This window comes from Rhea pennata, chromosome 5 (genome assembly GCF_028389875.1).
Source record: "Rhea pennata isolate bPtePen1 chromosome 5, bPtePen1.pri, whole genome shotgun sequence".
In the NCBI taxonomy this organism is placed as follows: Eukaryota; Metazoa; Chordata; class Aves; order Rheiformes; family Rheidae; genus Rhea; species Rhea pennata.
Window position 1 is genome coordinate 46127936 of NC_084667.1, and position 27972 is coordinate 46155907.

The following is a 27972-nucleotide window of genomic DNA, read 5'->3' on the forward strand; positions in this document are numbered from 1 at the left end:
ATTGACTTAAAGTAGTGATGACAGCTTTTTTCTGGAGAGACTATAAGGGTTGACTCGTAGCAGATGCTGATTGTTGATGTGCAGCTTCTTTGAAAATCAGACAGCTTATGTGTGCTCTTATGTGTAGGTATTTGGCTTTAGGCACCTAAGTTTAGGTATGTGGTCTCATATGTTTAGTAAAATTTTGATGTTGGCTGCCCTGCAGGTCTGTTCCAGTTTCTACATACTGCTAGAGCAGGACACCTGAGTATGTAAGAAAAAAAGGTTGAGAAGTGTTTTAGGTGTTAAGGGGAAGAATGAGACTAAATGGGGTGGGGGTGGGGGGATCAGACATGAACCGGAAATACTGTGTGACTTTTTGTGAGGTGGTGACTAACTGCCCTGCTGTTCCTCAGGGGCTGGGAACAAGTAGAAGTTACCTGCACGCCATATCTGAAGGAGACTCCAAATTCCCTCTGGAATGTTGAAGACCATATTAACCCTAAGTGTGAGTGATCTATTTCCCTTTCTGGGTGCATCATGGCTTGCTCTTAAGGGAAGAGATAAGGGAAGAGATGGTGAAAACTGGACTTTAGTGTTTGGAATTTGTGCCTGCTTTCTCAGCTCCAGTTTGAACCTGCTGAACTTGGGCCAGTTGTTCAGAGATGCATGGCCTTATTCTTCTTCAGTGTTTGTACTGTAAACTGGTGATAGTGTTTCAAGTGTAGTAGAAGTATAAAGATCTTTTTTTCAAGGATTTTGAGGTATTCATGAATAACAAAAGGAGAAGTTTTGCAGATGCTGTGGTACAGGCTATTATTTTAACACCATTGTTGTAATTGCAGGGATTATTGTGATTGATATGAGTATGTTGTATATATTTTAATGATTTTTATTAAAAAGTTAGGTTGCACCCTATTTTGCTGTATTTTTTTCCTTCACTTCTGGAGGGGCATGTTAAATGACGACTTTGTTAAATGACAAGTAATAGATAGTGGAAATATGACAGGGGCTAGGGAAGAACTAAGCATGCCAGTTATAACAGATGGACCTTCCAGCCTCATCCAGGAGTTGATATGTGTCAGAGCCTCATTTAGTCTGAATATCTGATGTAATTTTCATCTCATGAATTGCAGATAACTTGAGCTTAATCTGCAGTTTTTAAAAATACCTAGTGCTTTTCAGCCTTTCAGAGCCACTGTATGCAAACCAAAATAAAGCAATCCTGGGCTGTTTACGTGGTAGAATCTCCTCTATTGTTGTCTTGTCTTTCGTATTTCCACTCATGGCTCATCTATGGATAAACAGCAGTTTATGAACAGCTAGGCTGTAATTTCAGCTTGAAGCAGAAATCCACTTATTTGGGGGAGTTTTATCTACTTCTCTTGCTCCTGAAAGAAAGGTAGGAAATCAAGGAGTGAATTCGTTGTGAAATTCACTGGGGGATGCTTTTTTGACTGCAAGCCTCTGTGTTTAGAATATGATTGAATTGTGTAGGGAATTAAAAGAGGTACTAGAAGCAGATTTGTCACAGGAGGACAGAGTTTATTATGCATGAGTTAAATTGAAGTAAAAAATACAGATTTCTAATCTACTTTTCTCTCTTTTTCTGAAGTGCCCAATATCAGCCTGGATGTTTTGAAGCCCTCTTTTGTAGAAATTCTGCTAGAATCCCATATGGTTATGATCCGGGTAAGAGAGTATTAATTCTAGATTATTATTTTCTTCCTCCTCTCTTTCATTAAAAAGAAACATAATTTCTGAGATTTTGGGGTGATGACTTCAAGGTAGGGCAAGACTTATATGCCACAGCAACCTACTTGGATTTGTGCTTAGAGAAAGGGATGGTCTTACAGTTAAAACTCTAAAAGCTTGGAAGCCCTGGAATTGATCTGGCTCTACTGTTAATGTGATCTGGCTGCAGTCTAGTTCTTTAATCCTTTTGTTGCTAAGTTCCCTTCTTTAAAGGAGAATTTGAAACTTTTCTTATCCTGCGGGAAGGCTAGTTAAAGTTAAAGGAATAAGGCAGTTAAATGAGTAAGGCAGGAAGATGTTACTGTGGTCAGAGTCACAAAATTAGGTAAACAGACAAAAAATGGAAAGGACAAAAAATGTTTGAGTTGAAAATGGAAAAGTCCTGTTAATTTTTCTAAAGTTCATCTAGATACTGTATTCTCTGCTTTCCTCTTCTTTATTTATCCCTGAGGATAGTTGTAAAAGAAATGGATTTCATATTTTCAGGGTGGACTGTTCTTGTAGTCCTTCCCATGTGATCTATGTTCTAGTTCTCTGTGATCTAGGCCACTTCCCTTCTGTTTCCAGCTCCTCACTACTTCAGCTGAAGAATGGGAATGTTACCATTTGGAGAGGGGAATCTAAGGTTTTGTTTGTTATTGTTTGTAAAGCTCTTCTTGAATTTTCAAAAGAAAGAAGGTAGTCAAGCAAATCATTATTAAGGCTAATAATTTCTGTGGTAACCAGTGATAACGTTGTTTCAGGTGAGAAAGTACGAACATGAGTTTCCATAGAAATAATCTTTCTGAAACGTTTATTTGCTTTTATTGGAGGGAAGCCTGCTGAAGTAGTCAGCCTTTTAACGAACAAAGATCTTGTTTAAGCAACATGTGTCCTCAGTGACAGAAAACCTAGAGAAGAGCAGTGAGAGAATAATGCGTCTAATAGTAGCCAAGTAACGTTTTCACTTGCATAAGTTGATCTGTTCATGTAGTCAGAAAATAGCCTTTACTCGGGAAGAATATTCATGTACATTTGTGTACCCAAACATGTCTGGCCAGGCCTTGCAGCATAACTGCCCCACTCATTTCAATTTTATTTTGACTTTTCTGTAGGGAAACAGTGGCCTCAAACCAAAGGACAATGAAGTTACATCTAAACCTTGGCACTGGCCTGTCAACTACCAGGTGTGTTGATCAATTCACTTTCTTTTCTGTTTTCAGGTGCTTTTCACAGAATCACAGAAAGGTGGCAGTTGGAAGGGACCTGTAGAGATCATCTAGCCCAACCCTCCTGCTCAAGCAGGGTCACCTAGAGCAGGTTGTCCAGGTCTATGCCCAGATCATTTTTGAATATTTCCAAAGATGGAGACTCCACAATCTCTCTGGGCAACCTATTCTAGTGATCACTCACCCTCATACTTTAAAGGAACAAACAAGCAAACAAAAAAACCACCACCCTTTTTCTTATATTCAGACAGAACTTCCTGTTTTGTAGTTTGTGCCTGTTGCTTCTCATCCCGTCACTGGACACTGCTGAAGAGTCTGGCTCTATTTCTAAGTCGTCTTATCTTTTCACAGCTTTTGCCATGCTTCAAAAGCCTAGCACCTCTTAATCAGACTAAGATAAATGGAAAGGAATTTGTCTCACCTTTGACACTGTTAAAGATGGTTATAAATAAGGACTGATGTCAACCCAATTTACTAACGTCAATCTCTCTCCTCAGGGCCTGCGTTTTTCTGGTGTCAATGAGACAGATTATCGAGTTTATTTGCTGGGAAATCCGGTAAGTTGGAGAGGGAGATTCCAAGCCAATGTCTTGAGCAAATTTTAACTAGTGACAGTGATTCTCTTTCTCTTCTTCCTTTTGGGCTGCCTCTCTCATTGTGTTCTTACGCTTGCATGTAGCTTTTCATTCTCCATGACATGCTCACTCCCACTTCCAGCCCTGCCCAAAGTCCCAAGTCTCTCTTTTTTGCTACTTAGGTGATTTGGTGGCTGAATCTCGTCACTATTGGTTTGTATCTTCTAATGGCAATTTCTGCCACAGTGGCCCTGAAGAGAGGTGTCCAGCTGACATCTGAACTCAAAGGTGAGGCCAGTTTTCCTATCCTTACAGCACTGCAGAATCCTCTCTTAAAACATCCTAGTTTCCTGTTACAAGAAAACTTTCCTTAGGACTCCTGTGTCTTTTCATACAATGATCTTTTCATGTGTTGTATTAAAGCTTCTGGATGTTGAAAAACACATGCACTCAAGACAGTACTATGTGCAAAAAGATAAGCTAATCAGTTCTATGAAAGTGTGCTATGAGATGATGTGATTATCAAGGAAGGGTTTCATACTAGAAAGAATCACTCTGATTAACAAATCTGGCTTCTTGTATAGCAGAGACCATACCTGTTGAACTGCCAAATTTCCTAAGCCTGTAAGACTTCATCAGAAATCCTCAAGTGACCAGGGACGCTGAGACACATACTTAGAAAGCGGAAAAGGAGACAAACTCTAGGAGCGACTTACAGGTGGTAGGTAGGACCAGTGGCTCCTCAGAAGTCTTGCCACTCCTTTGCTAGAGAGTACTGAGTGGGACTGCTGAGGCTGGCAGCCTAAGGTGATCCAAAAAGGAAAGTCTCAGTAGGGTCTTGCTGAATTGCTTCCTCCAGGAGACAAGGTTGGTCAGTAGTAGCTCATATGCCAGTTGTACTCTGTGATTGATCACACAGTCTAGCATGGGAATTGTTCATGAACTGCTCAAGAGCCAAGATGTTGGACACAGTTGCTGTCAGTTGCATTAATTACTGCAGTTCAGTGATGACGGATGCGTATCTGTTCGAAAGAACGTATTTGATCTGGACGTATTAGTAGGAGAGGGCAATTGAGTGTATGTTAGGGGAACCTTCCTGATGCAGAGATCTACTGGTCTCAAGTAGAGAGGCCTTTTACCTTCTTCTGATTTGCAGGCTTCAGAGATTTTTTTTTTTTTTCTTCTAATGGCGATACTGACCCCACATAGGCTACTGATAATAGGTTTCCTTTTCATAGGTGCTTTCTGCAGATGCCTTGGAAGTGTGTGGAAGTCAGGACTCTGTACACCAAGGGTGGAAAACCATTGAGCTAGGTTACAGAGCAATCTCTTCAAGGAAAAGAGTGGGAGCTTTGTATCTCAAGTAGTTTAAAATTGAACAGGATAGATCCCTAACAAATACACTGTCAGAAGCTAGCTCTATTGGCTATAGGGGAGATAGACCAATTGGATCAATGCCCTACTCTCAAGGTCTGCTTACGCACTGTATTTTTGTGTTACGCATGCTGTTTTGAGATGATAAATGTTTCCTGATACTTATGCAGAACCGATGAAATGGTAGATAGAACGGATGCAATAATTCTTTATTGTCATCAGTGCCTGGGCAGTGGGGCTCTTCGCAAGGCCTAATAAATCATACTTCGACCGTTCTAGTTTACGTCAATGGTTACTTCATTTTGTGGGTCTCTGTGCAGGAAATGAATTCTAAATGGGAAGTGAAGCTATTCAGTAACACAGTGAGTTATTGGCTAAGCTGCAGCCAGACAGCAAAGCTCTCAGTCCCTTTCCCAGGCTCTGAACAGTAGGCAACATTCCTTTCCTGAGAAAGATGACAAAGTAGTTATCTGGATGGCTCTTAATCTCATTGCAGAGAAAACCAAAAATATTAGAAACTGGAATAGCCTATTTAGTCTAATCTACATCCTGAGAAACTGCAAGCTTGATTTTAACATTGATTATGGTCAACCCCTCAACCCCCTGGTACTCCCTCAAGACTTGTATCTTTGTATATCTTTCCTAGTAATTGTTCCCCTGAGAAGTATTTGTAGTGCATAAAGAATACAGCTGGAATACTGTAGAAGCTTGGAACAATTTCAGACCAGTAGACAACTTCCTGCAAAGATCATTCTTGTTGATTTTACTGTCATTCACACACTACTTACTGTGTTAGGGCATGCAAAGAGAAACTGGAGTTGAGGCTTTCTCTGCTGAAACATGTTTGATTTTGTTCCAGAACTGTCCCAAGTCTTGCTGTGTGGCGGAGGGCAGATTACACTGGGCTGGCTCCTTCATTATCTCCCTTTCTTTATGATGGGCCGAGTTCTCTATTTTCACCACTACTTCCCTGCCATGCTTTTTTCCAGCATGTTGACAGGTAAATACTGGAGATTGGTAGAAGAAGAGGCAGAGAAACAGGTGAAATTCTGTTAAATGGAACATTAAGACTAAACTGTAAATTTTTATGCTTGCTTGTTTTCTGCTTGCTTGAGCATAGTGTTTGAAAACTATGAACGCTTGAAAACTATGTTTGCTAGAAGTGAACAGGATAGATCTCTAACAAATACACTGCCAGGAGCTACCTCTATTGGCTGTGAGGGAGATAAACCAATTGGATCAATGCCCTACTCTCAAGGTCTGCATATGCACTGTATTTTTGTGTTATGCATGCTGTTTTGAAATGATAAATGTTTCTTGATACTTACGCAGAACTGATGAAATGGCTAGATTAAAATGTTTCCCACAAGGCAGCTTGAGGTGCCAAATTGTCTTTTTTTTTTTTTTTGGTTTGTTTTTTTTTGTTTGTTTGTTTTTTTTGTTACCACCCTGAAGAGGCAATATGTCTAGTAGTTAGGGCATTTGAATTTAGAGATTTGATTTCTGTTCTCCACTGTGTCACTGTCCTTATGTATAATTGTATACAAGTTATTTCCCTCTTCTGTTTGCTTCTCCCACTTCTGTTCATACTTCAGTCTGGTAGCCTTTTCTGTGATTTTATACTAACTTAGTTAGCATGCTGGGGCACCCATTTCTTTCCCATTCATTCTGATGAGAAGGTGGGAAAAAACAACTTTCTGCTGACAGAAAATATTCTGTATAGTTCTGAAGGTTTACAGGGTAAATTAATTAAAAGGTAGAGAAGATCCTCTGGTTTCAACAGAGCTTTATCAGCTCAGTCTATGCCTGAATGTAGCAGCTCTGTTCTTTGGCCTCTGCATTGCTTCTGATTTCTGCTTCCTTCTAGGAATCACCTGGGACACACTACTGAAGTTCTGTACTGGGTTCCTGTCATCTAGCACTACAGCTAGAAAAGTATATGGAGGGGTGATCCTGGTACTGCTTGTACTCATCATATACAGGTGAGTGCTGAAAGCTTAGCTTTCCTGAAAGTTTTACAGCCACTGTCTCAGTGAAACCCTTAGTGCTTGTTAATTATCCTTAGCCTTTGTCTCTGCCTCTCTTCTCTACTGAACTTGTCAGACATCATCAAGTCTGCAAGCACTCTAAATGCTCATATTTCATTACATTCAGGATTTGTGTCCCAGTAATGGATTTTCAAAAATCTATTACAGGGAATCTCATTCTTTTCCTCCACTATTCAGCGTGAACACGCTATTGTCTGAACCCACAGTTCAGTGGTTTCTGATTCTATTCCCATACTAGATAGGGTCAGATCCCTCAAATACAGATGAACAGTTGTCGGTTTCCCCTGCTGACTCTGCTCCAGAGCTTTTGCTTTCTAAGAGAAAGTACCACCTGTGGTAAAGCTACATACCATGTATATTGGGTTTAGCTTCTTAGTGGAGCTTATAGCAGCCTAAAAACAAAGTTCCTGGAGGTCTCCTGTATGGATTAATCTGCAGTGTTCTTGAGACAGAACACTCTGCAGTTAGTTAGCCCCTGATGGGTATTTGGATTCTTTCCACAGCTTTTACCTCTTCCATCCTCTGTCCTACGGCATGATAGGACCCATGGCCTCAGACCCAAGCAGCCCCATGGCAGGGCTTCAGTGGATGGACTCCTGGGAGTTCTAAAGGCAGCAAAGGGAGCCTGGAAGCAGAGACAGAAATGTGAGATCTGCTGCATATCAGGCTGATTCTGGGGCTTTGAAGACATGTAACTATAAAATGCCTTCTCTGGAGAACTCTGGATCTAGGAGCCCTGTTGCTTTGGCCTTTGTTTGCATTGCCTGCTTCGGAAGACGAAGAGGGTGACCACAAGAAGGCTCTCTGAGGAAGACTCAAGTTGTGAATCTTTAGGTTATGTTTCTGGGCAGCCAGCTACTTAAATCTATTCTTATGAGCAATATGTCAGAACCTGTTACGGTCAAAAAGCAGTGGTTTTCCAGGAGTGAGCCCTGTACAAGTCATAGGGTGTGTGTTGTCTCATGTTTACATGTGTGGATGTTTATGTGTGTGTGTTGTCTTTCTGTAATCCATTTACCATTGCAGTTCGAGAGTCAGTGTCTGAGGCATGGATATGTTTTTTTTTTTTTTTTTTTTTAATCATGTTTAACAGCCTTTATAGCAAGTCTCTCTCTCTCTCTCTCTCTCTTTTTTTTTCTTTTTTATCTAAAAAAAAAAAAAAAAAGCTTCTTCTAAGTATCTGGGGATCTCTATACCACTTTGCCCTGACTGTCTGTCTGCATTTTTTGTGCTGACCCTCTACTTTCAGAATTTGACTGAACTGAAAGGGTGTCCACTTGAAATCTCCCTGAGCCACTGTGCCTTGTCTGTTTCTCAGGCCTTTTGCAGACAGAGGAAGTCGAGGTTGTTTGTTTATCCCTGTATATTGCCTTGCTTTCTGGACACCTTTAATGGTTTGTAATGATTACCCAGCAAGCCTCTACACACAGTTGAACTGTTTTAGCTCAGCGCTCAACAGTTTCGTACAGAACTGCAAAGAAGCTACAAAGGAAATTATAATGGAAGCAGTACGTAATTTATTTCCTGCCCCAATGTACTGTGAAGACTGGTCCCCTTGGGGATGGGCTAGGAATTAAAACGCTAACTTGGAAATTGTACTGACAGCTATCATTCACCTTTTAATCTCAGCTGTTCCAGTGCCAGTATCTGTACTTTTAGGAGGAAGGCGTCATCTTAATGAATATGGCATCTGCAAAACTGGTTGTGGGTGCCACTTGCACACCGTATTGCTATACTGAGCAATTTCCCTGTCATAGACGGCTGACCACTGAAATACTACATTGAAAGAAATGTGATACCAGGCAAATTTCTTCATGTGTTAGGTGTCATTGGATGTTGAATTCACTCCTCCTTAGAAAGCAGAACACTTTTTGTTGGTTATTGATTCCTTTCTCTACTGTTATGGTTCTTTTTTGGGCCTTTTGAATGTTCTTTACGTTCAGTCTCCCATCCTTAATGCCTGAATTATAATTTGTTGTCACAGTTTACTGTTACTACCTTATAACATCCAAAGCAAATGACACTTAAACTCTAGCTGTGTTTCTGTCTCAACAAGTAATATTTTGTGTAGGTATCAAGGAACTCAAGCCTGTCATTTCAGAGTCCTTCTCAGGCTTGCATCAAAATGATGTACACATGTTGCTGGGAGAGCAGCAGGTGAATGTGTCTGTTCTCAAACACGAATTGTGCATTCTTTCTCTTACTGAACCTAGAATTCTTTGTGCCTTTGCATTATCCCCAAGGTGGTTGTCCTGTGTACAGCACTGAGACTCTAATCAGGCTTGATTTCATTCCTTTCTGATAGAGGATCCATTTAATAGAGGATTGTTCAGTAAGGCAGCTGCTTGTTATCGTAAGGTTCTGGCTTGGAGTGTCACATCTACCTCCAGATGCTGACTTCTATAGAAACTAACTCAGATGGTATGGATGTGTGCTTTTGATTCAAAAGGTTTTGAATTAATTACCTGCTGATAATTCGTGGTGGGAAGTCATTATGCTAACTAGCTACTGGATTTGATGATTCTTTTTCATTTGCTATTGCAGAAAGTGTTCCCACCTGCTTGAACCAGGGCTTCACAGAGATGATATATAGGCAAGAAGGGTGAGGGAGAAGGTTGCAAACTTCTTCAAATCCTTCTAGGTCTGACAGGAATTAAAGCAGCAGCTGCAACTTGTTAGCTGTTGGCAATATGACAGGCAGACAGTGCTCTGCTGCATTTGTAGCAATGAGATTCGGCTTCTTCTCTTTTTGGTGAGATTATCTGCTTAATGCTGTGCTATCATGAATATGAGCTTTCCATACAGTGGCCTCGTTGCTGTGGGAAGGAATTGCCACAGGGGCTGATAAGAGACTGACGTGGATTAAAGGCATGGATTTTTCAGCACACGTGATCACGTTCTTGCCATAATCACTAACTGGAAAAGCTAAGAAATTTGTGAGTGTTTTGAAGTTACAGTTTCTGAAATTCTTTACTCATCAACTTAAAAGTGTGGGGAATTAAAAATCACCTCAGTAGCCTCAATTAGTGCAGTGGTTATGAAAGAATTAGCTTTGTAGGAGCTGCCTGAGGAAGACGAGCCAGTGAATTCCTTGATTCAACTTTCTGTGCCCAAACTCAGCTTGTTTCAATACAAACAAAGGGTTATTTTAATTTAGTATGGACAATTTTGAAATCTGCTGTTGAGAGCACTTGGTTAGCATTGGGGCTAATTCATTTTTTATGTCCTGTATACTAGTAATGGGATGGAGGCATACACTGGAGAAAAGTCTAGATATCCCACAAGAGGAAGCAGCCTCCAGCAGCATTTCTTTTTTCCATCTGGAATTAAGAGTACTGAAAGGTCTATACTTGAAGACTAGAGGCAGACATTAAGAGGGCATGCATTTCATCTGCTGCTTCTGGAGTCCAAGGGATGGATTTGCAAGGAAGTGTAAACTGATTTTGCTCTATTCTTTTTTTCAGTAGAGAAAGCCTGGGAATTTATCTTAGCTGAGAATTTTTCCCTCAATATTTGCTTCTCAAAAGAAATCTGTCAGGTCATAGCTGAAAACAAAATAGTAGCCTATATTTTATGAGGCCAGTAAGATATAATAATGCTGATTCCCTTACTGACTCTGACACTACATTATATGTCTCAGAGTGGAGCAGGCATGAAGCAATTGGAGTAGGGCACTCTTTTTGCTTTCTGAGTGTAATTTGAGCTGTTTCAGTTCAGTTTTTCCATTCTCGGTTGTGGAACGAGTTCAGGTTCATCTTGAGGACTGCTTATGAATCCTGTTCCCCAGTCATGTGGAAAATAGCTAATGATCCTTCCCAAGGCCAGAAGAAGCTGCTCACTAAAGCAGCTGCTCTCTTTGAATTTTACCTGACAGCGCTCTTTTTATCACTAGCAAAGTATTTCATCAAACTGTGCGTCTATGGAATCAAATTGCAAAAAGCTGCAGGCTTCTAGGTTCCCATTTCTTTCTTTTCTCCCTTCCCCCCCCCCCCCCATATAAACTCTGTTTTCAATTCTTCCGTCTTTGATAAACGGACAGGAGGGCTCTAGGCACATCCAAATTATCCTAGACAATCCATCTATCTGAAAAGGGTTTTGTTTGCAGTTGCTTCAGGATACCCGTACACACCTCTTCCTGCAGCAGCAACTGACCTGTTTCCAGGGAGCAGGCTACTTGTGTATGAGACAGAGGTGTGACTGAGGAGGATTTAAGTCATGCTTTCTTTGCCAAGGCTGTCTTTGCTCCAGGTGGAAGATTTGGTGTGTCATGCACTGCTCACCAGCATTATTCACAAGCCTGTGAGCTGAGAAAGTCACCACCAGACTGGTCTGCAGGGAATTTTCTTTTTGCATCTTAATTGGATGGGCTTGTTGTTGCACAGAGTGCATTAATACCTACCTATTTATATCCCCATTCTGTTCCTTCCACTTCAAGTACTGCACAAAGTACAGGCATTTCTTTGCTTCTCTGGTCTTTAGGCTGTGTTTCCATTTCTTACAAAGTGTGTCTGAAAAGTAGAACTGGATGTCTTATATTATCCTGAGTGAATAAGCACCTGTCACGTGCACTGACAGTAAATCCAGACCCTTGTTACAGAAAGGTAAAAAGATGTGTTATTTGAGAGTTTGTAGGGCAGGGGTGTTCTGCAAATTGTCCATCCTGCGTACCTCTGGCGATCATCTTCAGGGAACTTGAGTATGAACTCAGTGTGGAATCACAGAAATTTACCTGAAGCTCTCCGTCATTGCTGGGCATAGTGACTTTCCTTCCAGAGCTATCTATGCCTGTGTGACTTAGGGTCCGGGTTGGCACTCTCTGTACAAGTACCATTAGAACACTATTTCTTCCTGTCAAGTCCCTACTGGCAACGTGAACATCTCCAGCACTGGTCCTGCATCTCCACCCGCTGAATGTAAGTAAGACTTTTTTTTTTTTATCCCCCCTTTCCAGCAAGTGACCTCTTTACCATTAGCGCAGTGTGTATTGTGAAGGATAAAATGCGTGGATTCTTACAACATCATAAGACAACTGGGAAGGGAAATTTGGGGATAAGAGCAATACTTCTACGGCATGCTTGCTCCATTTAAGGAGCTTGTGGGTTGCAAGCAGTCAGGACTGAAAACTGCTCTTTTTTCCAAGGCACTTACAGCTGGGTTTCATGGTTGCTTATGAGTTGCTTTACTACTTAAATTCCCTCATGCCCTTTTCATTGGATATAAAGGGCTATTGAATGTCACCGATAATAATTAAGAAGAGAAAATATTAGTGCTAAAACCGCTCCTGTTGAATTTGTATTTGGTCCTAAAACTCTGACAGGTAAATTTATTGTGTTTTACAAGGGCAACTGTTAAGAGCCATACTTCCAAGAGCTGAGCTGTGACTGAATAGAAGTTCAGAGCAGTGTTGCTGAGAGGAGTTCTTTTGTAATCCTGTTCTGTATTCCGAACCTTTCTTACTAATGCTGCTGATAACCCTGTCTGTCTGCATCAGTCCATGAACTGATTGTCGTCTTATTCTTCTGAGGTATGGTTACTGCACTGCACAGTAAAGATTGGAGAATGCTTTCTTGAGCTATAATGCATTTTGTACGGGAACTCATGGAAAATGAGGTAGAACTTTGAATTCTAATTAGAATTTTATTTTGTGATAAATAGCTTTTCTTTCAAACACTCTTTGAGTCTAGATCTTCCCCCCCTTTCTTTTCTTTCTCACCCTCCCTCCCCCAGAATAGCAACATGAAGTTTAAATGGACCCATTGGAGAGTTTTTATTTTATTTATTTATTTGCCAGTGGTGATCTATACAACAGAAGCCATGGCCAGCATCAACTTTATATATATAATCAACAAATATTGCTGGACTGTAATTCCAGGAGACAATGTTTTACTGCAGTGCAAGAGATGTGTTGGTAAGCACAATGGGAAATGAAACTGGTACATTTGGATGAGAATGAAGTACTGTTTGCTGAGGTGGGTTTAATCTCTTCGCATTAAAGCTATGTTAAACTGTAGATATGTTTAATATGTGTTATTTGATATATTCCTCACACTTCTGGTATGTTGCCTATAGGCAGTTGAATTGACAGATTGAGCCCCAAATTTTTCTGTGATTTGTGGTTTGGAGTATTCTGTCCATAACATCAGACTGATACACAGTTTGTGTACTGTCTGTAACATCAGACTGATGCACAGTTTCATACAAGTGAGGTCCTTGCTGCGAATTAAATACAAGATTCTGTGAATAAAAGTGGCAACACTATAAATCAGAATCTGGTTCCACCCCAGGCAGTAATGACAGTAATGTATACTATGAGTATAGTATGCTTATGAGGTTGCAACACTGAGGTGGAGCTAGAAGGAAAAAAAGTAGTCTTCCTGTCTGTGGCTGTCCTAGTTATGAAACACGCCCAGATCAATGTTGGAGGACCAGTCGGTTTATTTGTACATGTCCCAAGGGCTGTTGGAGTGAAGCAAGCCAGAACAGCTGGAAACTGGGCTGTGGCCTGCACAAAGTGATAAAATAGGCTAATAAACCTTACTGAAAAGCCTGACATTGCTTCAAAAAGTGCAAGTTGATGTTTGGATAATGTCTGGTTAGGACCATCTTTCTGGAAGAAAGGACTACTGATACAGAAGCCGTTCTAGAGGGTAGGGAAGAAGACTATAAGGAAATGTCAAGAAGCATTGTTCAGAACATGATAACATCTGAAGCAAAGCTTTGCTTCTCCATGCCCTCTAAAGGAAGAATGGCTTCTTTCTCCAGGTAAGTGAGGTCTAATACGGATGGACACTGATGATAGATTCCATTTGAAAAATATGGTATATATGATTTTCATTATTTCTTATTTTGTATCTGTCTAGTTTCTAGACTTCTGAATTCCAGCCATCATCCCATTACACATTCTTGAACTAGATCAAAACTCTGTTAACAATGTAGTGTTTTCTCTTCATATAAATTGTGGGTTATCTTCAAGTTCTGCTTAATCTTCTTCTTGTTAACCAAATAGATCCTTTCACTGCAAGGTGCTTTCTGTAGTCCTCAAATCTCTAGTGCCTCTTTTCTCATTTTCTTCAGTTTACCCATAGGCTTTCCCAAAATATGTACTGTTTTCTAGCCTCAATCTCTTCAATTCCATGTGCTGAAATAGATCCTCATTGCTTTTACAACTACTGAGATAAGAATGTGAAAGTGGGTGAAATGGTACATTCCCTTCTTCAGATTTATAGACTGTGTGCAAATAAAGCCAGTGCAGCTGAAGAAAATGACCTTAAACAATTTAATGATTTGCAGGTAAAAATCCCATGGGAAGCGTGTCTAAAGAGAGGTATTTAAATAAAGGATAAAAAGAGCACAAGCACCAACTATTCTAGTGCAAAGCAAGACCAGGAACGGTAAGAAACTAAAGATTAGAAGCTAAATAACAAATTCTTAATTGGCTTCAAACAGAAAAGAGAAGCATATAGAAAGTGGAGACTGTCAAATCACTAATGGCTACTATGAAAGACTAACACAGGGGAAAAAAGCCAAAAAAACTGCCTCACAAAATGAGGTACACATGATGAAGAGCATCAAAGAATGAGAAACTGTCAGGACATAAGCAGTAAAAGATGCAGCAAGAATTGGTCCAGTGTTTAGCAAAGATGGAAAGGTATGGATTGATGAATTGCTCTGAGGAGTTGTATACTCCAGATGTTTTCATAGTAAGCTCCCCTGCTGGGCATTATTACATTATTTTGTCCATGCCTTTACCAAACAAGTAAGTTTCTTTCATCCTCTTTGGCTTTTTTGAGTATTAGCACTTCTTTCTTTTCTAAACTCTGATATAATTTCTGGGTATTCCAAGGATCATCTAAAAAATGATACAAGTGGATTGGAGATGCGATTTCCTCAGGCAGCTCTTGTAGGACTCATGGGTGCAAGCTATCTGTGCCTGCTTATTTTGAAAGTTTTTATTTCTAATAGATGCTGTTTAACATCCTATATAGTTACTAATGGATTGGAAAGTGCTTTATGATGTGACATCATTCTCTTCAAGACAGAACCAAAATATTTATTCAGTGGTTATGGATTTTAACTCTGGAGTTAACAGGTACAAAGCTTCATTGAACTGGAAAATATTTTTGGCAGAGCCCAAAAATTGGAATGGCTTAGATGGGTTAAGAGGAGAGGCCTCAAGCGAAAAAGGATCCCACACGTAGAAACAATAACACATGGGGTTTAATTTGAAAGCAAATGGTTGAATGCAGAGGTGAAAGATTGTAATGCTCGCATAGCCTTGCAATGAAGGAATAGGTGCAGTTAGAATCATAGAATCAGTAAGGTTGGAAGGGACCTCTGGAGATCATCTAGTCCAACCTCCCTGCTCAGCAGGATCACCTAGAGCGTGTTAGACAGGGTTGCGTCCAGGCGTGCCTTGAAGATCTCCAGAGAATTAGAAGCAAAATGTTTGTTTCGGTAGATCACAGCAGAGACGTTATTCTTGGAGGCAACTACTGTAGGTCAGGTGATTGTAGGAGTCACTCTGGTCAATAGCATCAATTCCAGTTGCAGGAAGGAAGGAAAGAGCAGAGACACAATCAAGATCAGAGAAAAAACATTCAATGAGCACTTCAGAGAGAAGCACTGACAGCACTTGTGAAATGAGACAAAGCTAGCTGGGAAACTGAGGAGGTGGCTCCTCTGGGACTGAAGCATCCTGTCTCTAAGCTTTTGCTGTGATGTTTTAGCAGCTGAAGAGTGATCTAATACAGAAGTGTAAGAATAGCTAGAAGCTGGTCCAAGCCCATGTGTACCATCCCGAAGTAGGACAGAAGTGGGGTAACTGTGCTGACACAGTGCACACCAGGTTGTAAGGCCCTATTAGCTGGAGAACAGCATTGAGCTAATGAGGCTGGAGAGCTTTGGACTGTGCATCCCACCAGCTTAGAGTGCAGGTCCATCAGTGACAACCTCAGTAGTTGTGTCTTGCAATCAAATTCAACTTGTATGTTGAGACTTTGTGGTAAAGTGACTTTTTAAGTCACATTGGTAAAATGACTTAGAGGGGATGGCAGAGATTGCTTCCTGAAGTATTGGGGTGGGGGTAGCAACTAGTTGATTATTGCTCTACTAAAGGGAGCATGAGGTGAATAACAACCTAGGTAAGGTCTAATACATCTGCTGGTGCCAGCCATGCTCCAAGAGCCGCTCTCCTCATGTCGAAAATACCCTGTCAGCTCTCTGTGTGGTCCCCTCTGGATTTTTCGGATGGTTCATGCACTGTCATGCTTTGGGTTATTTTCATCTGTCTGTAGACTTTTTTTTCCGCAGTCAGGCCATGGGAGATCTAAGAAGAACCTGGAGATGTTTAATGCAAATGACACATTTTACTTTTTTTATTCTGCTTTTTAATTTTCTTCCTCATGTTCCCTCTCCCTCTGCTTATCCCTGTCCCCATAATCCAAATCTTCAAGATTGGTAGTGGTGCCCTGCTCTCCCCACAGACACAATGACACAATTCTGTCACACAGTATTATGAGACTGGACAAGCTTCTTTCCCAGTGAGCTCTGCAGCTGTTGCCTTAATCGTTTAATGCTTTGTATTATGCAACTGCATTTTGTGATTTGCTTTGCTACTGAGCTGTGCTGCATTGCATCCTGAAGGAGTAGCTTAGAAAACAGATGGGAAAGCTGCTCTGATTGCATGAGTTCTGTCCTCACTTGAGGATGGGGCCGGGGGAGAAGAAGAGACGTCATGATCTGCAGTTTCTAACAGAGGCTGGGGGCAAAGGGGAGAAAGGGGATGAACCAAGCCCAGGAAGCTGGCTCCAGGGTAAGCAGGGAGCATTACATAGCTAGATCAGAGTGGCATTATTCATGAGGACTTGCAAAAGTAGGAAGGGAAATGAACAGATATCCAAAGGGAAATTAGTTTTTGTTAGTACAGCAAGTGAGATGAAAACTGACAGTGTCACAGCAGCATGCATAGTCATCCCTAGGCCAGGCTGATGTAATGTCTATGGGGAGGGAAATACGTACTTTAGGTGCCCTGAACCCTTTGTGCAGGGTTGGGGAATGGTGTTTTGTGGGGTTATTCCCAATTCTGTCACACTGCATTGTGAGACTGGACAAGTTTCTTTCCCAGTGGGTAGACTGAGGTGCTGAATAAGCAAAGCAGACACTTGGCAAGGGGAGTTGAAAGTTGACATTGTGATTTGAAGGGGCTGTAGATTAGAATAATGAGACCTTCTGCCAATTAACATTATAAACTTGTTTTCTTCTAAGGTTTTATTATTTTTCTTTACTGGTCATTGAGTTTCACTGGCAATTTGCCTTCCCTTTCTCCAAATGGTCTAACAGTGATTTTGGAACAGTCTGTGTGGTGACTTGGTTCCTCTTCACTTATGACAGCTCCGTAGAAAGTCTTACAGAAATCCAAGAACATTTTGGAAAGGAGCTGAGCTGCCAGGCTAGATACATAGAGCCAAGGGAGTTGGGGACCACTGAGGGAAACCGCAGACTGGAAGCTTTCACAGTGCCCAACTTCCTGATGCATGCTAGATGATTCTTCACATCTGAAGGCTTGCTAAACACTTGAACAAGAAGACAGATTTGCTTGCTTGTTTTTCCCTTGTACTTCATATCCTCTCTGGACTACACCTCAATGCCATAGCAGCAGGAAAAACTTCTGACAGAGACATAGTTGCGAGGGAAAAGCTGTTCTGCATGCAGAGAAAAGCACTGCATCTCCTGAATCTTCGCTCATTTAAATCACAGGAATGGTTTTCACATGTTTCTTACACAGAGATCTTGCTGTCTCCTACCTCAAATCCCTCCTTAGAGCTCCCTTGTCCTTTACTTAGGAGACCTGTTCTGTCACAGAAAAATAAAATTGTGTGGTTTTTTTTTTTTCCTATTTCAATGGAAAGAACAAGTAACAATGGCAGAAGGCAATGAAAGAATAGATTACCTATGCAAAGAGGCAAGCAAACTGCCTCTAAATGTGATCCTACCCTACCTGGGCCTACTGAGGCCCAACCCCTGTTGCTGACGGGTAGAGAAGGAATTAATTCTCTTCAGTTCTCAGCCTTTACTGAACTTAACACCAGTGTGGGGGGTAGGTGCCAAGAGACAGGCAAGGATATCATCAGCCCATTGTCTCTTATGTCACCATTACAAACCATGGAAGGAGAAGGCAGGTCATGCTCAGCAATTTTGTTGCAGCCATTAGTGGCCAGTCTAATTCTGGCATTTGTATCTTGTTTGCGTGTGTGATCATGTAGCATGCAGCCACCATCTGCAGCATGGAGAAAAAGTGTGAATGGGGTATGGCAAAACTTTGGACAAAAGCCATTATTTCCCATTACCCAATGGTTTCACTGCTATTGCCTGAGATACCCTTTTCATCAGGAGTGACAGCTAAATCTGGATTTAGTTGTTGGCCTTATGATACCTGGTACAACAGCTGCATGGACCCAAAGGAAGGCATCTCAGATCCCAACTAAGCTTTAGGAAGAATCACCATGTTGTCTCCCTGTTTCACCCATCTTCATCTCCTGCACCTCCAAAGTGTGTCTATTTTCTGTATCCAGCTTGCTCATAGTCAAGATCTGATCACTCTTACAACAATAACCTACTTCAGTGGTGCTTCTCTTCCTCTCCTTTCATCCACCTCTGAATATATCCAAAATGTTGCTAGGCAAATATTCAGCCATGGTGCTGCTCTGATTGCATGTATATCCTTTGAATCTGTTTCTTGGTATCCTGCATCTAGTTAGGGCTCTCCTCTCTCCTTTACAGCATTCTGTTAGCACAATGCTGTCTTGTTGTTTTTTCCCTCTTTAGTAGGATCAGATTGAAATGTTCAGCCAGGCTCTGCTAAAGCACCATGGCTGTCATTGTGACTACAATCTGAAATATCATTTGAAGTAGTTTGTGCAGATGCAAATAGGATGACACTTAATGTTTTTTACTTATGTGCTTGATCAGCCCACAAGATAGCTGAAGGTTAATGTTTGCTTTGTCATTGCTGGGCTTTGTGTTATTCTGCCTGCTTAGATTAACCTAGTATTTTCCCCCTTTCTGCTGACTGTTCTTTCAGAATCCCTGCAGCTTCAGCAGGTATCTCTGCACTGATTCACCTTTGATTCCTGTTGTGAATGTTTTCTTTGCAACCATACAGCCCAGAGACTGATTTTAATGCGAGCTTGTTGTGGATCAGGAGATGGTGGCCAAATCAGGAACTCTGAGTGTTGTCAACTTGCATGTTCCAAGCCTCCAAAATAATATTGCTTTGCAATTCATGACTGTTCTTTAATGCTGAATGCTTGTTATTTATCCCCTATTTTCCAAGAATTTACATGTTAGAGATTGTGTTTTTTTCAGGCTTTTCTTGAAAAGTTACTGTGAAAGCTAAAATGCTGCATTTTTAACAGTGATCAGTGATTTTTGACCATTTTTTCTTACCTGAAAGTGTTTTGAGTTCCTGTTCTCAGCTGAAAATGCACTGACTTTCTTCTTCTTTTTTTTTTTTTTTTTTCTTTTTCTTTTCCCCCAAATCCCAGTCAGATGCACTGATTTGGTCTTTGTGATGTTGAGCCTGTTCCCCCATCTAGCTTCATCCTTCAGTACAGGCAGTTCTGCTGGTTGTCCTGTCCTGCATCCCACTGTGCTGGAGCCAAAAGAAAGCCATTGCTATAGCAATAAGCTGGTGTGAGACCAGAGCCTGGATCCTGTTGGGCTTACCAGGAGCTAGGTGTTGTGTGTCTTGTGCTACATACACCAGGGAAGGTGTCCTGTGCCAAGAGACAGCAGGTCTAGAGCAGAGTTGTTCTCCTGAAACTGTATTGATGCCCAGAGTAGCAGCAAAGGGACACACACGCTCAGAAGAGAGACACAATTGTCTATATCAATGTTACTTTCCTTCTCCCACTGTCTTATCTGCAGATTTGATTTGAGCAGCTCTGATGAGCACTGTCTCATCCATCACATCTAATGCAGTCATCACTGACCAACAGTGAAAATGTTCCCTGGACATGCCAGCCATAATCTGAAGGATGATGGTATTGAGCATGGGAATTTACAGGAGACAGTAGAGGTGTCAAAGGTCTAGTCTCCTGCTGTCACTGCAAGCAGTGCCATTAGACTGGTGGAGAACTGGCCCTTTAGGAGGAAGGCCCATGGGAGATGAGATAGGACTGGAGCTGATAATGTAGCATTGTGCTATTGAACTTGCCTACATCAGTGCTCCAAAGAGAAGAGCCCCATTGCTGCTTACACTGAATCAATGTGCTCCTGATTTGGTTCCCTGTTTTCCATCTTCTCTGCTAATTAAAAGAAATGAGTCCTGTGTATAGTACCAAATCTTGCAGTAAACTCAGCACAACTGTTATTTCAGAAACATTTGAGCTTTTGTGTTGCTCAGATGCTTCTGGAAAGCTCAGCTTGTATGACTGCTCCTGGTACGCTGGGTTTCTGCTGTGCTGCTTGAGACCTTGGTTGCTTGCTCTCTGTTTTGTCTTTGCTGCCTTTGCAGTGCTTCCCTTCATCTGAACAATAAAGAGATGTTGGCATCCTGAACACGTTTGACAGATGTGAACTGTCTTCTGAGCTCCTATTGATAGTTTTGCCTGGTTCAATTGGCTTAAATCCTCTTAAATTATGCAAGGATGGTGCAATGTCTAGATTGCATCTGCCCATGGAGATAGCAGCTGACTCAGAGGAAGTAGCACAGAGCAAGAGGATGGATGGTGTAGCTCTAGCATGTCATTGAAGACCTCTAAAGTGAAGTTACTCATGGAGAGCTGTGCTGAAGAGTTAGCGAGTATGCTGAGTCCCTGTCTCCTTGCTAGCATTGCTTTGCTGTGCTATCCCTTTTGTAAAATCAGGCTGATCAGAAAATTTCAACCATGAATAAGCTAAACTTTCTACTCTGCCTTGTGGCTGAAAGTCCTGGGGTTGGTGTTAGGAGATGGTCTTTTTTTCTTCCCCCTCTTTATGGGAAATGGAAATGTAAAGTGAGCTCTGTGAGGCCGTTTAAAAGCCCTGTGTGGGAGAAGGGTGCTGTCCCTTTGAATGCCGGGTGCAGCCAGCCTTGCTGGCCACTGCGGTGCTGCCTGCTGCCCTCCTCAGGACAGGGCCACCTGGTGGCACGGGCAGGGAGGTGGTGCCACAGAGCTGGCTCTGCCAACCTGCACAAGGTACCACCCACAAGGCTTTGCTCCACAGCCTGGGGGCTCTGTGCTGCATGGGCCAGGACGGTCCAGCTGCGTGATGTAAGAGTGGCACCTGCCAGGCATGTGACTGTGATGGGGCAGCAGCAGGGCCCCAACAGAGCAAGGAGGTGTGCTCCTGGTGCCAGGGCTGGTCACAGCCACCTGCTGCATAGGCGTGCAGGGACCTTGGGCAGGAGTGAGAAGGCTTCCTGCTCCACGTCCCCCTGCCATGGAGAGTGGAGTGCTGTCTCTCATGCAACAAGCATTGATCCGAGAGCTGGTCGTGAGTGAACAACGACCCTGTGCAGCACAGCATGGTGCTGTTCAGCAGGTGAGCGATGGATGCCCGGAGAAGCAGGCAGCCCAGGGCAGCATGGGTGCTGGCACAAGCATCCCAGCCCTGGACTGCCCTCCTGCACTGACCTGGTGGGTGGCATTGGGGTGAATGGGCTCTGTTTCTTGGAGAGAAATGCTTGCTTTTGCTTGTCAGTGGCTCCTTACTGGCTCTGTTACCCAGTCCTTTGTTCCTTTGGTTGGGATTTGCAGACAGAAGGTCGAAGCATGGTGATGAAGCCCCTCTAATATTTAGCTGCAGCTGCTGCAGGGTAGAGGTGTGGGGAAGGTCCCCTGCTCTGCGGCCCTGTATACTTCAGGACTTTGTTACAGGGAGATGGAGAAGATGAAGAACAAAGGAAATAGGCAGCAGGCATGCTTTGTGCCTTTCTACACGTTGTCACTGAGGAAGATATTTCTGTTATTTGAAAAGCTGTATGTATAATCAAATCTGTGGAGTGTATCAGCAACTTCCTAATTGACATAGCAGTCTCCAGATCCAGGCAAAGACCTGGCCACTGGGGAGAGATTCCATCCCAAAGTAAAGGATATGGTATGTCAGCGGGAACATCTGAAACCCAACTCCTTGTCTCATCTAAGCAGATTAATGTTTCAATTATGGGAAGAGAAAAAGGAAAAAAAAATCCATGAAAATTCATTTAAAAAGCACAGTCTAAGGGCTGATGGCCAGCTCCTGGAAAGGGCCATTGCAGTCATGAGCCAAACTTTGCACAAAAAAATTGTGACTAATGAGAGCAACATTTGAAAGTTTTAGCAAAGGGGTGAGGGACATGGTAGTTTAATGTGCAGAACATGAGAGCAAAAAGAGACTGTCTTGCTTGAATTTTCCGTGGTCTCCAAGGACGGCATCAGCCCATTAGACGTGCCTGGGTAGCTCCTACTGAGACCCATATGTGCATAGCACCTGCTGGCAGAGGAGACTGACAGGAGATAAACTGGGAACTAGTAATGTTGTGGGAGAGTGAGGTGTTACACTCCACCTTTCTGAAATTGGGAAGCTTGCAGGCTTTCCCCACATTTAACAGCCTTGGGCCTCAAAAGGATTGTGAAGTGTGAATAGGAAGAATCAAAGTGACAAACAGGATTTTGGGGAGCAGGACCAGGCTAGGAAGAATGCCAGTGGACTGGGAGTGATCCTCAGGTGCCATGAACACATTGGAGACCAGGGATCTCAGGACCCTGTGCCTGATATGGAGACTTTTTTTTGACTGTTAATAACCTGGATTGCCCCAAACTAAGACTTTTCAGAACTTCTGCCTCCTTTCCAGGTGGGGAGGGATCAGCTAATGGAAAGGGAGGCAGAGGGGGGCTGTGGGTATGTTGGTCACAAGGTTATTCTCTGGGATGAGGGGGACTCTGAAATGAAAGTTGAGGAAAAGAGAAGATGGGGATTTCTCTCTCACTGTTGCAGATTGCTTGATCTGGACCCTGATCTGTTGCCCCTTTTCCAGTACAATTGCAAGCAGTTTGCCAGCCCTCAGGAATGCCTCTCTGCCCCTTGAGTTCCTGGATCACATTAGGGAGGTGAGAGAGGGGTCACAACATGGCTGGAGCACACACCCCTGTGAAGAGGAAGCCATTCAGGCAATGATTCTGGGCCATTGGATATCTGACCGTGGGGAATGCAGGGAAAGACTCTTGCAACAACAACAATAAGAAATTTCTTGCAGTAGCAGGAGGTGTTAGTGGCAGGATCGAGTACCTGAAAACAGTGGGGAGGGAACGAGGATATGGGTTGTGCTGGATAAGAGTGCCGCACTGATCCCCATGCTCTAACCTCAGGGTCACTTCCCTCTTGTGAATGTTGGAAGCTACTTTCTTTTATCACGTTTGTGTGATACTTCTGCTGAGACAAGGACTGAAGTCCTCTGGCCATGTGCTGAGCAGGAGGTGACACAGAGAAGTTGAGAAGTGGGCAAAGCTCTTGTGGAGCCACTTCTTCTGTAGAGGCTTTCAGTGCAGCTGCAGAGCCAGAGGGCCCAGAGCACCTCTTGTTTAGCCTCTTGGGGAGTGCTGTGATATGTATTTGCCTTCTCCTGAACAGGGAGAGAGAATTGATGGTGATCTTGCAGGAGCTCGTACACAGAAAGAATTATATCCAATGAAGCAGAATGCCTTTCCTGAACCCTGAAATGTAGCCACATGGGGCAGAGCATAGCCTTGGTGTGGAAAGGCTTCCACAAATTGTCAAGCTTCATCTTTAAGCTGGTTCGGTGTTTTGCCCCTTTTTATTCTTTTTAAGAGACTGTTTGGGGACTGTTCTCCTCTGATAGCTACAAGCTCTTTACTATTTCTAGCCTCTGTTTATCAGCCAAGTTAGGCCCATTTTTATTTCTGCCGTTATTTCTTAATAAGCTGAACAGCTTTTTGTTGCTGTTTGAGATAATTTCCCTGTTGAAATTATAGAGCACAATTCTATCACCCCTTGGCTTTGCCAGGTTAGCCATGCTAGGCTTTAATCTTTTCTCCTAAATTGGTCCTCTCTTTGCCCTTCAACCCTCATTAACCCTTCTCTGCTCAGTTCCTATTTGACTCTGCCTGCTCCTGGGAGACCACAGTGGTACCTGCTTTGCCACACAAGGTCTCTTGGCTGTATTACCCAGCCCATCTTTTCAAAATGCCTTGGTTGTCCTAGAACTGCAATTGCCTGATTCACACTTGCACTACCTTAGCAACTTCTAGTTGCCTTATGGTTGACCAGTGTTCGCAGCATTCTCTCCCCATCTTTCAGGAGGGATCTGTCATCATAAAAGGGTCATAAAAGCTGTAATGACCCCACCAGTGTTAAATCTTAGCCAATTAGCTACTCTGCCTCCTTTGGGACAATGATGGCCCTGGTGAGTCACCAGAGCTGTTTGCTGTAGCACTGCTGGCAGTGCCCTTGGCAGGCTGTGGGGTGTTGCAGTCAGCATGCTGGAGATAGGGCCCAGCTCTGAGAGCTGAAGGGTTAGCAGAATCGGGAGGGGGAGCATGGGCTCCCTTGGTTCCCTTTACTGGAAGGAGGAGAGGATGTTCCTAGCAAGGAGGAAGTTGTGAGACATACTGCCTTGCATGAGAACAGTTTCCCACTAGATGTGCTGGTATCTGGCCAGTGCATCGTAACAGAGCAGAGGAAAGCAAAAGCATTTGCAGTGCTGTGAGGTGATGGTGACCATGAGGCTAGAAGGGTGGAGCAGCAGGGTCAGCCTGCCCCTCTGAGTGGGTTTGCCAGTATTGCCACAATTGCCATTAATGGCCTTGCCATTAATGCCATTCTGCCTGGCTGTGCTCCTGCAGGTGATGTTGGTGATTGATGCTGCTGTGAACCACCTGGAGAACTTACCATGCTTGGAAGAATCTCTGCGCTCTTGACAAGAAGCACCAGACAGTTGGTGTGAAGGTTGAATCTCTTTTGGTGAGGCATCCTCTTTTGCTCAGCTGCCTCAACAGCTGTGTTTGTGCAGCCCTATCTGTGGCTGCTACAATCCCTCTGTGCTCACCGGCTGGCTTCAGCAGTTGGTGAGAAAGCTGGTGGCCCAGCAAAGCCCCCAAGCTGCCCATACCTACGTGGTGATGTTGGCTTAACTGGGAAAACCCTCAAGCTCACTACACTGCCAACTGGCCCTCAGCGAGACCAGGGAAAGAGGACAGAGGGGAATGAGATATTTCCCCAGTTTGAGGAGGACCGCCATTCAGTACATTGCAGTCTCTCCTGAAGCCTCAGCTTTTGCTTTGGGCACTAGATCATCAGACACTGTAGGCAAACCTCACAGTGCCTGGGAATGGGAATATCTTTTTCTGCACCTGCACCAGTGTGGGGTGTCTGAACCTCAGTCTCTGCATTTTCCCATGCATAATCCAGTGCTCTATACTCATCCCCTCTTCCTCTGTAGCAGTAAGGCAGAAGTAGCCTTCATCTCAAACCCTTGCTTACCTCAGTCCTGCCAGCAAGTATGGGCAGAAATGGTGGTGGACTGTGCTGACTACCTGCATCTGGGAGCTGCAGGGGATAGATACATATCTCTCCCCTGGTATTACGTGCATATATTCTTGCTTCTCTGTTGTGTCAAACCTCGCTCCCAGCCAGCCTGTGCTCCCCATTGACCTGGGGATAGAGCCAGCACAGGGCAGAGGAAGGGCACAGCATGGACCAGCTCCTGAACAGGGGCCAGCCTTGCTCTGGGGCTCTTCTGAACAGCCAGAGAAGGGGGTGGCTTGGTCTGCTGGCTGGTGGTGGGAGGAAGCGGCTGCCCCACAATAGAAGTCCAAAAAAGTGATGAAGCAAGAGAATGGGCTGAGTGTTTGACGCTGAGCCTGATGCCTCCCTGTTTGATTTGCAGACTGTTGGCGAGTCCTTGCTGTACATGCTGGAAAACTGCCTTGGCACTGTCTTCTGCCTGGATGTGCAGGAGGCTTGGATCAAACTCTGTGATGAGGTGGTGAAAGCCATACGATGTGGCTGGGACTAGAGCCTGTGAGCCTTTCCCATCCCTAACCTCACAGCAACCCTGCACAAGGGAAGCTCTCTCTCTCTCTCTCTCTCTCTCTCTCTCTCTCTCTCTCTGCTTCACTCTACTTTTCTCTCAGCCTTTCACTGTGCACCAGTCTATCTCTGTCTCTTCCAGTCATGAACTCTTCAGGGCTCTCTCAGTAATTCTGCCTTGGTTTGACATGATCACATCTGTCTTTGATGCTGACAAGATATTTCTTTGCAGCAAAGTGTAGAAGTGACATAGCATACATATGTCAACCTGCTCCAAGTTCCCTCGTGCTAGCTGCAGCATCATCACCAATGTCTATATTCTGGTTTTCAGCAGGCTTCCCTGGTTTTGCTACCCACCCTAGCTCAGTGACAGCTAAGATAAGTCTCTTGGGCTTCTCCACACTGGAGCGTGCCCAGCTGCAAGGCTCTTCTTTGCCATGTTCAAGATGTGTCAAGTCTGTCACAATTCAATCCTCAGGTGCTGTTGTGCTTCATTTTGCTGTATAGATGACAGCTAATTTGGTTCCCTGCAGAAGTAGAGACAGCTGGCCTGTAGCCATTTTGGCCAACAGAGATGCTGGGAACTGGCCATGTAGTGCAGCTGTCCTCTCCTAAACTTGAAATGTGTTTTTTTCCCCTATTCTTTTAACCCAAGCATTCTCCCAGCATCACTCCTGGATGATTAATCTTGGTGATCTCTTCTGCCTTGTCTCTCTCCTAGATGGTATCCAAGGCCTTTGCTTGTGTAAGATTGGTGGAAGCAACAACTCAGTGTGTTTCCGAGGAATTTTTTCAAGCATTGGGAACACATTAATCCAAGGTAAGGCTGCTTTTAGCAGGCCTGAGCTTCTCGCTGGCAGGATTTGTGTTGGCTTGGCCATTTATTTTAACTTGAGAGCCAGCTGAAATGCAGCAGCAGTGGCAACTATTTAAAATGCTTTATGTAAAGGAAAAGAGAGCTAAGTAGACACAAGAAAAGCTGTGTTAGAATAAAAATGAAGATGCAACCATTTAGGTCTTGCTCAGAGGAAGCACAGCTGGAATTTATCTGTTGATGTTGTCAGGATTGGAATGCCTCCCAGATGCACATAATGTGCATTTGCAGAGCTTCCTTACCCTTTAGTAATAACTCCCAGCCATCTTTGAGCCATGGCCACTTTGGAGGGGAGCAAGGCATCTGATAGCAGTGTGCAGCAATGCTGTGTTAGACCAGGAGTAAAGAAACACTGTCTGCCAGATGAAATCCAAGGCAGATGGCTGAGAAGCAGCATCTGATGGCTCTAATTGAAGCTGAACTTGGGCACTTTGAAGAAGAGCTTATCTTTATGGGAAAATTGTTGTGGGATGGACACAACTGTGTTTCTAGCTGTCAGTAGCCCATGGGCTACAGAGCAAGTATCTTTTACAGGCAGTCAAGAGCTTTCCAGGCATATGTGAGAGGGGAGCTGAGGGGTGTCATGGCAGAATCTGCTTAACAAACATTTGTGATCATCTTCACATCCTGCAGCCTGTGTTGCTCACCATAGCTACTCTCCTCTCCTACTCTCTCAGTGGTTCTGGGCTCCACTTTGCAGTCTTGCAGCATGATATTATGCTTCCTCACCCAAAACTGTCCCCATCAGTGGGTCTCACTGTAAACTGGTGCTTTCTGCTCATTTTTGCTCCAGACCAGTCAGGGATATAAGGACCGACACTGGATAAAGGTGCTGGCTGTGGCACTGTCAGAAGTTCAGGAATGGGAATGTTCTATCTGGGGCCCTGTTTTGGGGGTGTCAGGCCTTAACATCACAGGGATAGATCTTTTGTGTGTGTATTATTGCACCAAATGAACTCCTCTTCCTTCAGCTTTCTCAGCTCCTTGACTGCCTCTCTTCTGTGCCATGTTCTGTGTAATTCCTAAGAGAAACAAACTAGTCTGTGTGCTTCTTGCACCCATCTATACTATTTAATAAAAAACAGTATTGAGGCTGTGCCCTGTTTGCAGTTTCATGATTATTTTAACACAGTAGACTGGAGCAAGCTACA

The 27972-nt window shown here is 43.3% G+C and overlaps 2 protein-coding genes across 7 annotated transcripts in view; both read left to right on the forward strand.

Annotated features, from left to right (window-relative positions):
* Nucleotides 1-20496, forward strand: part of LOC134141656 (protein O-mannosyl-transferase 2-like) — a 38160-nt gene extending 17664 nt beyond the window's left edge. For 2 of the 6 annotated variants that reach the window (XM_062578001.1, XM_062578002.1), the window contains exons 14-21: nucleotides 396-487; nucleotides 1595-1671; nucleotides 2829-2900; nucleotides 3440-3499; nucleotides 3700-3805; nucleotides 5751-5891; nucleotides 6759-6873; nucleotides 7443-12949. In XM_062578001.1, coding sequence (XP_062433985.1) covers nucleotides 396-487; nucleotides 1595-1671; nucleotides 2829-2900; nucleotides 3440-3499; nucleotides 3700-3805; nucleotides 5751-5891; nucleotides 6759-6873; nucleotides 7443-7548 — 769 coding nt within the window. In that variant the 3' untranslated portion in view covers nucleotides 7549-12949. Of the gene's footprint in view, nucleotides 1-395; nucleotides 488-1594; nucleotides 1672-2828; nucleotides 2901-3439; nucleotides 3500-3699; nucleotides 3806-4755; nucleotides 4909-5750; nucleotides 5933-6758; nucleotides 6874-7442; nucleotides 12950-19481 lie in introns of those variants that run through there. The other 4 variants (XR_009958687.1, XR_009958686.1, XM_062578003.1 and 1 more) reach the window with 4 other exon arrangements.
* An 804-nt stretch (nucleotides 20497-21300) lies between these two features.
* LOC134141596 (neuroglobin-like) lies at nucleotides 21301-25933 on the forward strand. Its single transcript, XM_062577899.1, is given in 7 exon segments — nucleotides 21301-21407; nucleotides 21409-21462; nucleotides 22897-22984; nucleotides 22986-23009; nucleotides 24762-24820; nucleotides 24822-24879; nucleotides 25805-25933. Coding segments are annotated over 7 exon segments (459 nt in total). The 5' UTR covers nucleotides 21301-21360.
* The last annotated feature ends 2039 nt before the right edge of the window (nucleotides 25934-27972 follow it).